This window comes from Sinohyriopsis cumingii, chromosome 11, assembly GCF_028554795.1.
Source record: "Sinohyriopsis cumingii isolate HCF-2022 chromosome 11, ASM2855479v2, whole genome shotgun sequence".
In the NCBI taxonomy this organism is placed as follows: Eukaryota; Metazoa; Mollusca; class Bivalvia; order Unionida; family Unionidae; genus Sinohyriopsis; species Sinohyriopsis cumingii.
Window position 1 is genome coordinate 35,685,639 of NC_142971.1, and position 16,367 is coordinate 35,702,005.

A 16,367-nucleotide genomic window follows, 5' to 3' on the forward strand; every position below is an offset into this window, starting at 1 on the left:
ATATCAAACAGGACGGAAATTTAACGCAATATTATCTAAAATCTGTTCTATTCTGAATTACTCTGTTCAGTAAAAGTCTTTGGCAAGTAGCGGAAATCAAGATTGAATACAACTTTCACACCCTCCTTGATTATCGATCCATTCCGTAATTAGAGTCTGCTGCGCATGTGTACAGAGATTCCTGCACGCGCTCTCGAGTAACTAATTCTACAAAATACGTGACTAGTTTCGGGAAGAAATATCATATGAATATGTGCATAAATGTAAATGGGATGTATGAAATTTTATAGAGGTTTTTGCGAATCAGGTTTTAGTCAACATGATCAAAAGCTAACCAAGATATTATCTATTTTGTAATATTGTATTGATTGTGTCTGCTATCGGAATACTTCAGGTAAGTTCGCTACTAAAATCCATCTAGTGAGTTCATAGGAGATTGGAAATTACAAGAAAACATCAATTATAAATTAGACGAGCTGCTTCAATCCACCTGAGAAACTTATATCCGATCTTATTTTACACAATAATTTTTTTTTTAACTCCACTACAAAAGAGTGTGAGATGTTAAGTACTGAACTGCAATCTTCGTAGGACACCCGCAGTAAAACGTAAAATGGAACTGGACTGTTAGTTGAAATAGACGGTGCCTTTATCTCGCCAATAATGCATATGGCATTTATCTTAGTATATATTTTTTGTGACATGTACATTATATCAGCAAATATTACAATGTATTCAGATTATGGAGTGCAAAATGATGAAACTAAAATATGGGCCGACGGAGATATCATATTTGGTGGCTTATTTCCAATGCACGAAAAAGGGAAGGAGGGCAAAAATTGTGGTGAGTTGAAGAAAGAGAAAGGTATTCAGAGATTAGAAGCAATGCTGTTCGCCGTCAAAAGGATAAATCGTGACCGTACGCTTCTTCCTGGGGTGAAGGTCGGGATGCACATTTTGGATACATGCAGTTATGATACGTATGCACTAGAACAATGCATGGATTTTATTAAAGCACAAATGACTACCATTGACCTGGCAGAATATAAGTGTGAAAATGGAAGGACTCCTAAATATCAACGTTTGAAGCCGGTTGTTGGGGTAATAGGGGCTGCCTCAAGTCCCGTTTCCATAATGGTTGCCAATATTCTACGATTATTTAAGGTAAGTCATATAGAGTGTGTATTTTGTGGTGTAAAGCCATTTTACAACACAGTATAGGCTATACATTGACTACAGTATATCCGGCGGAGGTAGAAACCGGGAAATCACTAGTTATCACCCACCCATGGGAAACAACTAGTAAACTTTCTCACATGCCCAGTTTGTCGAGCCAAGTTGGGCACTGACTGAGGTGAGATCTTAATGCCTTAGAAAACTTTCCTACCCTGATCCCTATGTTATATATATATATATATATATATATATATATATATATATATATATATATATATATATATATATATATATATATATACTTACTGTATGGCTTACTGTATATACTTTTCGTTGCCAAACTGCACAAGAGTTCATTGTGCCTTCAATTATTAATCTATTGTTACATTGAAATTAGATGTTCGTCTAACCCATCTTGTTTGCACATTACCTTCGATTTATTAATTGCACAAAGTTGCAGGTAAAAATCTATTTTCCAATCGATGCTCTGTTATTCGATGATTACGCGGGTCATTGCTTTTCTCTTTCAATCCAATTAACACCAGCCCTATTTGTCGGACGGGTTTGTTTGCATCTACGATGTGGAAAGAAGGTAAACACCAGTCGGACATTTTAAAAGATTGGCGAATCCGTGAAGTAATCAAAGTGAAGTAAATTTGACGACTGGAAGCCTATGATATGGGCCAATATCAAAATATTTTCATAGCCACTACTAAAAGATAATAACAGAAATATATACAGAATAAAGTTAAATTGAAGAGGATACAATTTGCCTTCCTCCCTCTCATGCTTTCTCATCTTCCTTTTATTATCTTTGTGTAAGTATTACTACCAGCAGTAGTACGGAAAAGTAGTGCCAGAGGCATTAAAGGTGACTCACCTAAAATGTAGAAGGGTCACAAGATTGAAACGTGTGGGAAAATACATTGCTATTTTTGGCACATAAAATAATAGCTAATTGATTATTTTAAAATTAATCAGAGGTCATAAACTCCTTTTATCAACTGCACAAAGAAACATTGTATGTTTCTGAGTGAACAATTTAGCATACGTGGCCCAAAGGCCAAATTAGTTTATGGGAAGAGTCCTTACTTCTGTCGCCGTCAACAATTGCCACTTTAACCGCTCCCTAAAAAGCAGCATGACCAATTTCAGCTAAACTTCTCACAAAGCATCTTGCATAAAGTCCTCTCAAATCTACACATATGATACAAATTTGTCTTCGTTACTAAAAATTTAAATACCTTTTACAGGAATTATTCATCAACGCTGCTGAAAACAATTTAACAAGTAATTAACATAAAAGATTCATGTAAAAAGGACGCTTTAAGCTTGTTCAAATGGTGTGGATCTGCTACTATAAATACAAGAAAAAGAAACAAATTTAAATGACTGTTGTCCTTAAACCACATAACAGAATTTGACAAAATTAAACAGAACGCACCATGTCGTGGAGACTTTTCAGATTTGTAGAATTCATGTATCTGCTAAAATAATTTTAAATGACACTTAAAAGACTTCGTGCACGGAACACCATTCCGCCAAGTATTGACAGAAAACATGCCCTTTCATATTTATACAAATATGGTCACTGTTACTAAAAATAAATACATGTAAATATTTCTTCTCAAAAAACCGCTGAAGATAATTTGACTTATATTTTACGCTAAGCTTTCTGGCATGAAGGAAATACCAAAGATGTTGGGGAGCCACAATCAAATATGACCGCCATTTCAACTACTTTTTGTCAACAAATCCAAAACAGAATTTAACAAAATTCACAATCTTGCACTCTGGCATCAAGTGTTTTAATCTTTAACAAATATAACCCATCCGCCAGCTCCGCAATTTAAAAAGATGGTGTGAAAATATCCGACTTTAGAATTATTCGGCAGAACATTTTGTAAAATTGTAATCTTATCAGTTTTGAACGACACTGTGGTTGCTCCTAGGGGTGTACTCATAATCTAAGATTATTATAATATAGATGTAGTGACATAACTTAAGAATATTGTCAGATACGTGATATGAAGCCATTATCTTAAGTGTAATTTGTCTGCTTAGCTTAAAAACAAATGTGATTAACATTTGTGTCAGAATGCATATTGCTATCAATAAAAAACACTCAGTTTTGATAGCATACAGAAGCAAGTTCAAGGTCATTGAACATATGTATGAGTTCACAGACTGGCAACTGTTTCTTCGTTGGGAAAATCGTCATACATGTATTTCTTGATAAATGTATGTACATTGTTTTGCGTATGCCTATTTTAAACAGATAAGATCGGTATTAAAATGATAATCGACAACGAATGAAGATTTACCCGAATAATACATATTTATGTCATCATCAAATATAATAAATTAGGGTAATTAAGACAGTACACGGTTACTAACGATTTAGGAAAAGAAAAGGCTCCCAGAATCGTGATGGATGTTACATTTTTAGATTCTAATGGTGACAATATTTTCTGATACTGACACTTTCGTCGAGTGTGTTAGGTAAAGCTTGGGCAAAAATTGTGAAAGAGGTGTTAAATATGTAGTCTGCTATCGTTTTTTTTTTTCTTCTAAATTAATATCGTGAACAAATATCTAAAGCATTGGAGAAATCTATCAAGACCATCCTTATGAATTTGCCCAACTTAAACTTTGACTAGTCTAACAGCCAGGTCAAGAACGTTTTGAAAGGGTGATGTGATTGTAACGTATTACCAACTTTGGACTATGTTTATTGAGACTTTTGTAGATATAAAGCGATGTGCTTCTTTTGTAAAGACGGGCGGGGTGGGCAAATGGTTATTATCTGAAGGGTCATTCTCGAATACGCTTTTATCAAAAGGACAAACATTCGGGAATGCAAACATTTTCTCAACAATTATTATCGATATCAGTGCGTGAGGGAGTTTTCAAAGATATTCAATATTATGACACTAATATTAAAGGATCAGGTTGCTTTGTTACAGACTTAACAAAGAAGCCAGGTGTACTATATTGAATCTATCAGAAAGTACAAGATAATCAAGAAATTGGGGAACGACTTTGGAATTTTTATCAAAACTCCCAAACTTTTCATTCATTTGATCGCTAACAGATACAAAAATGTATTGATCCTATTTGCAAGTGTGTCTTTATGTACATTTTCATTATTTGCAGTAATTACATGGGGTACACAGCAAGAACTCCATGTGTCAGTGAGTTTGAAATACTTCTAGAGCTTTGTGTCCATTGTACCGGAAATTAAACTCAAGAAATGTTTCCTTTTCATTCTTTAAGGGAGACATTCTCCTTTCTTTCCATATTGCATACTTAGACCAGTCTTTGCTTTGACAGTAAAGGCAACACAGTTTACTGACTGTCGTTATATCGCTAGTGTACCATGCCGGTTGTGTCTGTCAATTAAAACGAAAATATATTAGTCTGCATGTTAAATAAATTAACCACTTTTTGTCCAAATGCGTGGAAAATTAGTCTTTAATAATTTAATGGATATTTTTAGATGGTTTGATAGATTCATATCTCAGCATGCAGACCAGATAATTGTCTATTATAAATAATCTGGGTATAATGGTTTCAGATATGGACTTTGGACGAGTAGTGTATATATGATCAATCAAATGACATGTTGACTCATTTGACCTATTTGATGTTTTAGCAAGCTGAATAAGGTATTAGAGGGGACAATGACAAATAACATTCTGTGATTTTGATTTTAAAGGTCTGTGTTAAAATCATACATATATTTCCTATTCGGCATGAAAAATGTGGCATATTCAACTTTAATATCGAATATGTCAATAAAAGTAGCATCAGAATTAAGGGAAATTGAAAATAAAAGTGAAAGGGTATTGATTTGAATAAGGAACCCTCTGTCCATATAGATTCTGCGGTATCACCGTCAATATCTAATTAATGCTTGCTCTATAACTGACTATCAATGCAAACAAGTATCCCAACACCAGTACTCTGTCGTTCCACTCTAAACCGTAACAATTTGTTTTAATTACGGAATAATCAATTAAATTGACATGGACCTAATATACCGATAATGATGGACGAACCAATAACTGATTTGCGTCCCGTCAGTTTTTGGGAAGTTTTATTTCTTCTATTAAGATGTCCAATATGTAAAACCACAATTTTTCCATCTGCCAACAAAGAGGAAAATAATTACATGTAGCTTTATCAGCAATAAAGTCTGAATTCATTGGATAAGAATTGTATGTGAGGAACGATATATATATATATATATATATATATATATATATATATATATATATATATATATATATATATATATATATATATATATATATATATATACATTGTAGGTTAGATCCGTGGCCGAATGACATCAAAGACTTACAATAATGGTATCAACAGCTGCCTTCTTGGCACTCAGCATTACGATTTTAGTATTAGAACCGGTCGTCCTGGTGTCAGGATAAAGAGACTGGGTGGGACATCATGCTACATGTCTGCGGCATGATGCCACAGTGCTAGACATCACTATAAACTGTCAAACAGCAGATATATTAGCGACATGACTGAACAATTGTTAAAGATACGTTAAAAATCCAAATCACATTCATAAACACTTTATATTGGGCCTGTATAGCGACAAGGGAAAGTGTAGTTATTGTATTGGGAAAATAGGAATGGAGCAGGTGAGGTGACGTCACGGTACTGTAGAAAGGTAATAGTGTAGCAAGGGGCTGACCTCAATCGGAACAAAGAGCGGGGGAAAAACATAGAACGCTTAACGGGACATAGACTTATATAGGAAATCCAACATACAAACATAGATTCATCAGCATCAAACACATATAAGGCAGAGAGATTGAATATCTTTTTAAATCATATGAGTGGCCATGAAAAGGGCCTTCGGTTTTCTTCTTTTAATGTCTTATATTCCTTCACCATCATTTTCTTTTCCGTTCTACACCCTTTGTCTACTGCTTCTTCTCATTCTTTTCCTCTTCCAGTTTTTCCTTTTACTCCTCATCTTTCTTCTTTTTTTCATTGTCATATTCCTTTTTTCCATTCAACTGACTCATTTGTTTTATGTCCTCTTTGTCCTCCTCTTAAACTTACCTTTGGCTTCCTTATATTATTTATTTCCATTCTGAGACGGAGGTGAGTAAAGCCATAATCATCCTCCAGTCTCACGAACATTTCCTTCACCATTCCAGTATCATCAACCACTAATTGCAGCCTGTTCATTTTATTCAAATGTTTGCTTGCCATCTTCTTGGTTTATTCTGTGTAGAATAGCGCAAATGACGGACGCTTGACTTTATCTTTGTTAAGCACGGAAGAAAAACATCCCTTACATTCACTTCACATATCTACTATCCACACAAACGTACGACAAGTCATAAAACCCCCTAAATCTACTATCAATACACGGGAAGACGACGAAACAACAATTAAAATATACTATCCACACACGGCAAGGGGAAAAATTATTGTATACTATCTACAAAGCCCAAATATGCTATGCACACACGGGTAGAAGAAGTAGAAAAACAATCACAAATACACTATCCACACACGGGGAGAGGACAAGATTATTATATACTATCTGCAAACCCTAAATATACTATCCACACGCGGGAAGAAGAAAAAACTATTATATACTATCCACAAGCCCCAAATATCTACTAGCCGCACAAACTTACGTGCACTCATACAAACACAATATCTGCTATCCACACAAACGTACGTCAACACACAAACACACACACACTTCAGGAAATGAGTGTTAATTATCTCACTACTCCAAATACACACAAATTAGAGACTTGAATACTCTCTTTTCTAGAGATTTAGTTAGAATTAAAAATGGCTGTCGTTTTCGAACTTCAAATACATCAGCTTAATTCTGGCACCTCCCAGGCCGGGCGCTACATATATGACAGCGGCTTCAATCGTTGTTCCAATTCACAGTTGTTCACAGGAGCGCATACGTGGCTTGACACTTCCCCGTCTGAGGGATACTGAAGACTTGTTCCCTTATCCTATGCCACACTCGTGGATGACGTGGCCTCCTTATTTCATTTTCCCAGGTTTCCGTCTGAGGGATAATGGCTTTTGCTTTTGGTGGTATTGGTTGTTGTGGCTGTGGTGCTGTTACTGACTGTAAAGGCGTCCTCACCAAAGTCTTGAATTCACACAGAGGTCGCAGCATGAGGTGAGGCATAATCTTTTTTCCTTTTCTTTCTCTTTATTCTCCTTCTCTTCCTGGAGCTTTGCGTCTTCCTGTATTGGCTCAAATGGCCAGCCCATCCAGCCAGGAAGTGCATGCATACTCCAGATGCATCTGAAGTTCGATTAATTATGAAATCCTGCTTATCTTCTTTAGTTGTCTCGTTGACGATGGGTAGCCCGACTGACGAACGCTGTCGCGTTAATTATGCGAAGCGCGGACATGACGGAAAACATCCCCTGTTGCCAAAACTTACAAGACCCATATCATCACCCCAAAAACGCGGAATGCTCAGACCTAAAAGAAACGCTCAATTTTTACTTGCAAACACTAACTAGAAAACAAACACATACGGAATAGTTTTGACAAGCTACTAAGACGTTGTGATTATATACACATTTATTTTTGTATGAAAACAATGAAATGAAGTGCTTATAGACACACTTATATTTCCTTTAACTTACTAACATACCATTGGCAATTGCACTAGGATTTTTTTTTTCTTCTAGAATATTGGAGTACCCTGAAAAGGGCTGTTTTTGTGGACGGAGAGTTATGGCAATCTTCTTTTCATTCCCTTCTGGTGGAGGTCTTCCCACAGGATAGGGCCTGCTTCTTCGGAAAGAGAAGGAGAACAATTTTATGTCTAACAGTAGACAAAACCTCTGTCTTGTTCCTGCTGTTGTTGCTGCTGCTGTTCTCTCTGCTCTCTCTCTGCCTCTAAAGTCTTTACTTCTCCGTCCATTCTTCTTTCTCCTTTATTTTCTCTCTGAAGAGCTCTTCTATCAGGTCTTCAGTCACTTTCAACATTCGGACATTCTCTATCTCTTCAGGTTTATGTATCAGACTTTGCCCGACACGATGCAAATTCACGTAAGCTTTGTTCCGCTTGGCGAGTCCTGAACACATCATCGTAGGGGTCAACAATTCATGGTCAGACTGGAGACCACATCGCTTTATATGGTTGAAGCGCGGACGCAATATGAAACATCCATACAAATGTCAGAACACTATGATTGTTGATTTTATGATGCGGAATAGAATATGTATAATGATAAAATTGAAAACAAACGACAGACATTTTTTTTTCAAGAAACAACATTTTCATTCAAACAACAAACAACAAACAATTTAACCTCTTATGTGACTTGCTTGGTCTCGAATAAACAGTAACAAAAGAAAGGGTGAAAACAACAAGCTTAAAAAAATACAATAATTTATTTCACTGGAAAAATTTCTTAAAAAATAAAAAATATGAACTTACGGCTTTATAGAATCAAATCCAAAAATAATCCCAGAATAATCCAAGAATAAAATTTTAGTAGTCCTAATAACAAAAACGAAGAATCCACGATGGAAGACGATGACGTATGCTGCATCACTCCGGTTTCTGATAGCTGAATACATTTTTATAAAACAAACTGGTCTTGTTCCACAATATTACATGAGCACGCATGTCTTCCAGAATAAAAACAGAATTAATCATTTTGAATCCATGTAATTTGAAATCACTCCAAACCAAGTAATTTGAAATAACTCCAACAGCAGAACATAGAACTAACAATTTAACAGCCCAGCTTCTACTTAGATTAATTCTCCAAAACGTGGGTTATATGGTCTTTCTAAAAGATAAATAAAGGGTCATGTGATCATCGTTTACCCAGCGTGACTCCGACGAAACCCAATTATTTTACACTAAGAAATAAAAAATAAAATAATTGTTTACATTTGAGGACAAAGTCCCATCATGGTCTCGAAAACAACCAATCAGTTTAAAATAAAATAGAACTTGTTGCTAGTAATTTTGAAACAACGTCAGGATTTAGATCAACATCTGGTGTTTATAAACTTACAATCAAGGTCAAACTATTTTCTGAAAGAAGTATCATCTCTAGTGAATATATTTACAATACAATATTTTGCGACAAAAAATAAAGAATAAAACTGACAAACAATTAAAATTGAAATAAATATATATCGAATCTGATATAATTGAATCAAATATATATAACAAACCATAAAACATTTTTCAAACAAACAAACAGACATACAAAGATTTTTCAAATAATCAGCTATGTTTGACAAGGTTGACAATGTTGTGACATGAAGCTAGACTTCCACTGATGAAAGTCATTGTGCCATAGATGCACACTACGTTTCCTAGCTAAAGACAAAATATAGCCATAATGGTCACAAACCTTACATCTACTTTGTCATCGTTTTTAGAAGAATGATGATCAACATAAGTCACTAAATGTTCTAATGAATATCAAAGACTGCGTTGATGAAGAAAATACACGCAATATTTTCCACACACCATGGAATCTATGCCTTGTAATTTCCGATTATTAAATCTTTTCGTCTGGGCATTTCTACTCATACAATCGAAGACGTCGTCTTCCAAAGGTGGCAATCCATGCGAATCAAAATACTCCACACAACCCTCTTTAGGAAAGTAGACGGCTACCCAGTGGTTTCCTGGGAGACGTATGTCGTCCGTGTTGATGACATAAGCTTGATGGTCGTGAGGTTTGCGATGATGCAGTTCATCTTTAGCGCACACGACAGGATTCCGAGAAGCAGTATACGAACTGTGGTTCAAAAGGTAATAAAGTTCCCAAGTATCAATTTTGTGATTTAAATGCTGGGTTTTTTCACAGGTAATGATACATTATCAATTAAATCTGACTTTTTGCTTGAAAATCTCTGACAAGTATCATTTTCTTCGCTTCGTCTCTGCACTCTGAGCTAAGAGGGCGTCGATGTGATGAATCCCTAGAACAATCATTGGAGGAGAGGATCGATCACGCAAGTCTTTATACCACTGACGCAACACGGATTCTTCCGAGATGAGACTCCGAGCTTCGTCGAGATACTCGTCTAAGTTTTTCTTCAGAAATTTATCCTGTTGATTTTGACTGGAATGATTGTTTTTACATCCATAGCAATCTTTCTTGATTAATTCCGTAATTTGTCTCTGCCAGTTGTTTGGCAAAAATGGCAACTAAATATTGTTCTTGTTCTCGCCATCTGGACTACATCATTATGTACATTTCGTATTGATTTCGGCGTCTGCTTCCAAGGTATCTCCCCATTCCATTTCCATAGTTTCCCCACTATTCAAAGAGGGAAAATAATCTTCCATAGCTTTTGATAGTCTAGAATGACTTCTCTCAAATTGTTGATTTATATGGCATTGTCGAATTCGGCATACAAGATGACGTTCACAGTGTGGTGTAGAAGTATTATGAACTAAAGTTCTACACGAATCTGACCGGTTTGATAGGGTGGAAATGTCTGTCGTCGCTTCCTTACTGAGGAGTGAAATCGAAGGCCCACAAAGGGTAACCTTCTGCATAATCCTCGTACTTAATACCGTGACTGGTGTAAGTTCCTAACTAGTCAGTGGCCTTGTACAGAGACAAGTACAATCTCAAGTAATTCTTCTGCTCAAACTTAGGTTCGAAGTGTCTGGTACACAAGGTCTTTCCATCGCGACTAACTTCAATCTTGGATACGTCTTAGTGATACATATTGAAAGGATTTTAATTCTTGTGTTGCTCACGATACCAGTGATTAAACGTTTGAGTAACTGCCCTTGGAACAGATGATCTTCGATAATAGATCGCTGTGCATTAGAAATGGTGAAAGTTTATACTTCCACGCGTCGTATCGGGTACTTGGAGGTCGTTCTGTTCAAAGTGTGACTGATTTCGTTTCCCACTTTACGTAACACTCCCACAAGTCGTACGTAGAGTTTGGTTTCCTCGATGACAGTTTTGTAAGCGTCATCAGTTGTATCCATCAAGTGGAAAGGGGTTCAGCTGTAATTCAGTCTCAAACGGACATTACACCGTGCAGCAAATACGTTTCTTGTAACCACATGAACAAGTGCAAACGATCATCAGTTCAAAACTTTTATTGAGTCATTGTATTTTGTTTCGTCGTTCTATAAATGCCATATGTTTTGGAATTTTGCTGGTGAGATCAGTTTCGGTGGCGTGAAATTGGCCTGGTCAGATTTCCATACCATACAAGCATCCATATGAGTGTTCTTGGCTTTTTGTCCGTACGTCAAGAGAATTTCCAGATACGCTAGGTAAGGGTAAGTACCCATCCTGCTACTGACCTGTTTATTATTAAAGTACAAATCCCCTGAGCCGAGCAAGTAAAGCATACAATTGTTGATGGGAGCTACTGCTACATTGTCTATATGATTTCCAGTCAGAAAATATCTCCTGTTGAAATTTTATGTAGTTGATTTCAACGTGAAAAGTGTTTTGAGTTTCAGTTAAGCTTTTCCCAATGTGCATCGTGATCCAGTTGGATGGCTTGATTTAATTTGGCCGTGTAACAGCACAAAGTATTGCTGAGAAACACCTAAATGGAACTGTCACTGGGTAAGGTTAGGTACAATTGGTTGTTGTTGTTCATAATTTCAGAGTTCTGCTGCTGTCTCCGAGGTGTAATTCAAAGTCAGAGGAGTGTCTAATAGAGGGTTGCTTTGGTGATTTTTGTTGTTATGGTGGTGACTGGCCTTGGGCACAAGGCGTCTGTTATTTTGTTTCGATGAGTTTTTCAGTAAAGGATTGGGAAGACGGTAACCGATGCAACTGCTCAGTAAAATGGTCAACAATTGCCATCGAACAGGGTGACGACAACTTTATTTCAAAACCAGTCTAAGGATATTTAAAATCTCACTGTTCGATTTGGAAGTCAATGGGACGACTCAGGTTAATTTGGAAAAGACGTCGATGACACAAAACAACTATTTTTAGCCACGATTGTAGGTGGCGACATGAGACCTCGGCTAAATTGGCTTGCCATTGATGATCGATGCCTTCCACTAGGGTACGACTTCTGGAAAGGTTCAGTCGGATGGGTTTGTATAAAGTGTACGTGGCTTGTTCTTGTAACCATCGGTGCACTTGAGGTAAACGGAGACTTGTCAGACAGGATTTGGCAGCACAATACAATTTCTGAACTCCTCTGTACACCGCAGGATGGGATGGATCGTATTAAATGCTTACTAATACCTTCTCCATTTGTGTTAATAAGTCACCCACTCGTCACTGATGCTACTCTTTCATTCGTGTGTTATTGTCCTGGCTTTGCGTACCCTGCGAGCGATTGGTGTCGAAAAGGAGAAGGATGTTTGAACAGGGGTAAATGGTTCTTGTTTTACTTCTTTCTTCACTTCGTTCCTTTTCTCTTCTGTGGAATAAAGGGTGTCCATCATCTTTTTAATCCATCCACTTCTAGATGTCGGTGGTATTGCTATATTGCGTACTTTTTCTTGTGAAGTTTGAAACTCTTCTTCTTGTCTTTTTTATGTCTTGGTCACTGGGGGTAGTGGTGGAGGTGGACATTTCATCAGGGTCTTAAAATCTTTCAGATTCGATAGAGCTGTCTCGTCTACAGCTTTCTGGTGAAATAGTTGCAGTCGTTGCAACATTTGACCGTACAGTTGCGATTTTTCTGTTACAAACAAACCGTTGCAATTTAGACATGGCTGCAATTCCTGTTGCAACTGGGATATATCGGTTAAATGAGGATTGTGAGGCAAATGCAGGGTCCTTTGTTTTGCCATCGATGGTATTCCATCCATCGTTTGTAAGGCACCAAAGCTAGTTTTCGTCCTTCTATTCGATTTCAGTGCTCACATCTGAGATTTTGTGACTCCAAAGGTTTCTTTTATCTTCTTGGTTCTTTTTAATCTTGCTCCCATGAGTCCTATCAGCATTGTTCCCAATACTCGTTTCACCAAGGGTCCTCATTTATCACGTTGTAGCAACATCTTCTTCTTTTGATGGATGGGTATTTTCTTTTGGAACATTTCGCAAAGAACGTGTCGATGCTTTGCTAAGGATTCCGTCTGTTGTTTAGACAAATGTATCGTGCCTTTGAAGACATTCAGGCGACATTCACACACGGTATTTACGACGTCTTTGAAGGATGTTTGAATGAGTTGTTTTCGCATGGGTGAAGGAGCTTTGGACAGGACAGACAACATGTCCCAATGTTTGGCTAAACGAGGAGGCAGTCTTTTCTTTTTCTTTTCTTTTTTAGCCAGAGAGCTGTGTGCACTTCTTTTAGGGGACATCTTTGAGCGTTCAGGAGCACGCAAACACTAGTCCCCATCATTTACCGCATATCCTTTTTTTTACTGGAATGCGTCGCCACTGACTGTATTTACGTCGTATCAACTTGATGACATGCATCACAGGTCATGGAGGGGTTTGCAAGGGACTAAATCTGGACAGTTCATGCTTGGGTAAATCCAGTAAACTCTGTAAAATGCCTGATCTGTCATGGACATTGATTTTTGGGGGCATGTAATTTGTGAGCAGCTGCAGCTAAAGAGGAGGATGGTGTCACCACTGGAGGAGAAGTATTTAGAGACGCGGGTTTCCATTATTTCATCAAATGAGGAAGAACCGGTGTCAAACTGGGTTTGGCAATCATCACCGACAACGGAGAAGTGGAAGATCCCGAGGCTACTGGGGACACGGTCACCATCGCTGCAGATCGTGGTTTGCGAATGTAAGGTTGAGTCCCGGCCAAAGTGTAGAAGGTGTTTTCTGCGGGCTTTCATTTTTAGGGGGACATTTCTTTTCCTTTTTCTGTGGGCCTTTCTTTTTCTGAAGTTCTGACCTAGTCTTGACAACATTGGACGTTTTCGTCTTTTGGGTTCGTTTTGTTTTACTGGGAGTGGCTATTTTCTTGGAGAGGACTTTGGGGTTCTATTTTAAGAGGGAACGAATGATAGCACCTCCTAAAGAACCGCTACCTCCAGGTTTCAAAGTGATTTATTTCATGGTTTGCGTCAAGGCTACTTTGTTTCTGTCGAAAAAGCGTCTTGTGTGATGAGGAATGTGAATGATGCCTTGCAGTAATTGATGTGCTGTCACCGCAAACAATCGTAAGATTTCTTTGAGACTGGCTTCTAAGACACGAGCATTTGATTGTGGAATTGTTTCCCGACTGATACCGTTCAAGGCAAGAATCAATTTGATGGGAAGATGAGAATAAAGGGACGTCATCTTGAGGCTGTGTGAGACAGACCCAAATTGTCCGAGGTTTTAATAGATTAGTTTATTGTTGTGAAGTCGACGAAGGGGATGTGTACACGACAGCACCCCCTCCCCCTTTCGTCTTGGCACCAGTGGTGAAACAGATGGGTACGAAATCGTAGATAATCGGGGATAGTGGGTTTTAAATCTTCGAGTAAATGGGGACTGGGGTTTGAGTGGCATCGTCGTACGCATGAGTCAGGCAAGGTGTTCCTAACTGTTTGCTTAAGATTTGCACTTGCAATTTATTTCTAGGGCTTTTAAACTAGACCACGTAATGTGCATTTATACTAATGGTGTGATGGGCTGGCTTTACTTTGTTGAAGCAAAAGTTTGGGTGATTTAAATGACACTGGCATTACGATGATGCCCTTTGTGTGTAAATCAGTTTAATTTCTTCTTCGTCTTCTCCTAACATGGCTTCGAAACTGACCAGGAATGCCTTATACAAACATGATGGATTCACTTTGACTTTCTCGTTAGCGACTGTACGCCGATTGCCACTCTTTGTAACACCACAAGATCCGTTGAGGTGGACGATCGAACGAATGATGTTTATGTTCGATTAAACGTTTGACAAATTCAGTTTCTCCTGAACTGCTAGGTCCAGCAATTAACATTTGGTGATGGTGAAGATACCAAACCTCCCAACTAGGCACGACATAAGTGTCCGTCAATGACTTTCAAAGTGAGAGAAGAGGGAGCAGAGGCAGTAGATGTAGCCATAGTACAGGGAATGTCACTTTTGCCACGAAGACAGACATGAGATTTTATACTTTTTGAGGACACGTTTATTTTGTTTATAAAATGGAACAACACGAAAGACAAAAATACAAAGAAAAGCCAAAGGATTAAGTACAGCGATAAAATACACATCTAACGGATCAAAGTGGAATATAAACAAGTCTCTGTACAACACGTTTTGATAATATAAAAAAATGTGTCCTACGGACAGTGTGTAATGTTCTTACTGTCTATACATATGGTACAGTCACACAGGAGTCCTACCGGAATGGTCTTTCGAGAATGTCCATGACAGACCTGTCCTGAAGGGGAGTGGTTGTCCTCGGTGTATGGTTGTTTTTTTTTTCTGCCACTGTCACTAGCACAGGTTTAACAGTTTCTTCTTTCACTGGACGTTTGAATTTAGAACGCATAATTGGCAACATCTTCGGTCCAAGGCTCGAATCCTCCATTTTTTCAGTTACGTACATCTGTCCAATGGGGGTGTAAGTCACAATCTACACACATATCGTTGTACACATCTTAAGTACCTAAAAAATGACGAATCATTTTTCCACAGAGCTCGAAAAGTATCCACATAAGACAAAAAGGGTTTGAACAAAATGAGGTACATTTAGAGGTACCACTTTCCTGTTTTATTTAGTGATAATTACTGTTTGTAAAGAGTCCACGAGGAATCGACTGGAAAACTAAATCCCAGAATGCAAGTCACTAAGACACACACCCAACGTCGACCCCAATTCATGGGATACAGTGCTCGTAATAAGTGTTGTTAATTCTCCACAATTTGAATATTCTGATTTATTTATTTCCACTTAATCTGTTGTAACACCACTATTAAAGGTCTTGGCATGGTAGGTTGTTTTATACATCTTTTTGTCCGAGGCAATAAGTGTACTTTCTGCACATGATGAGATGATCCTACTAAAGTGGCGAATCTGAATGTTTTAGTCACTAACTTGCACATCACAATACACCGTTCAGAAGTTTCCTCTTGAACTAATTTTTACGTTGTGTACAAGATTTTGAGAACCCTCTAACTCTTCCTCTGGAAATCGTTGCAGTATGTCTACCTTATAGTAAAAAGAATAAGTCACAATAAACCAATACTTATCACCCACGTCCAGTCCAACAATGTCTGACCACTGAAACACTTTCATCTAAAT

At 37.6% G+C, this 16,367-nt stretch overlaps 1 protein-coding gene across 1 annotated transcript in view; it reads left to right on the plus strand.

The window, feature by feature from the left end:
* Nucleotides 1–810: 810 nt before the first annotated feature.
* The window catches only part of LOC149787912 (metabotropic glutamate receptor 8-like), a 183,518-nt gene continuing 167,961 nt past the window's right edge, over nucleotides 811–16,367 (plus strand). The window contains exon 1 of the mRNA XM_089975683.1: nucleotides 811–1,164. Within this exon, the coding sequence (XP_089831809.1) occupies nucleotides 811–1,164 (354 nt within the window). The remainder of the gene's footprint in view (nucleotides 1,165–16,367) is intronic.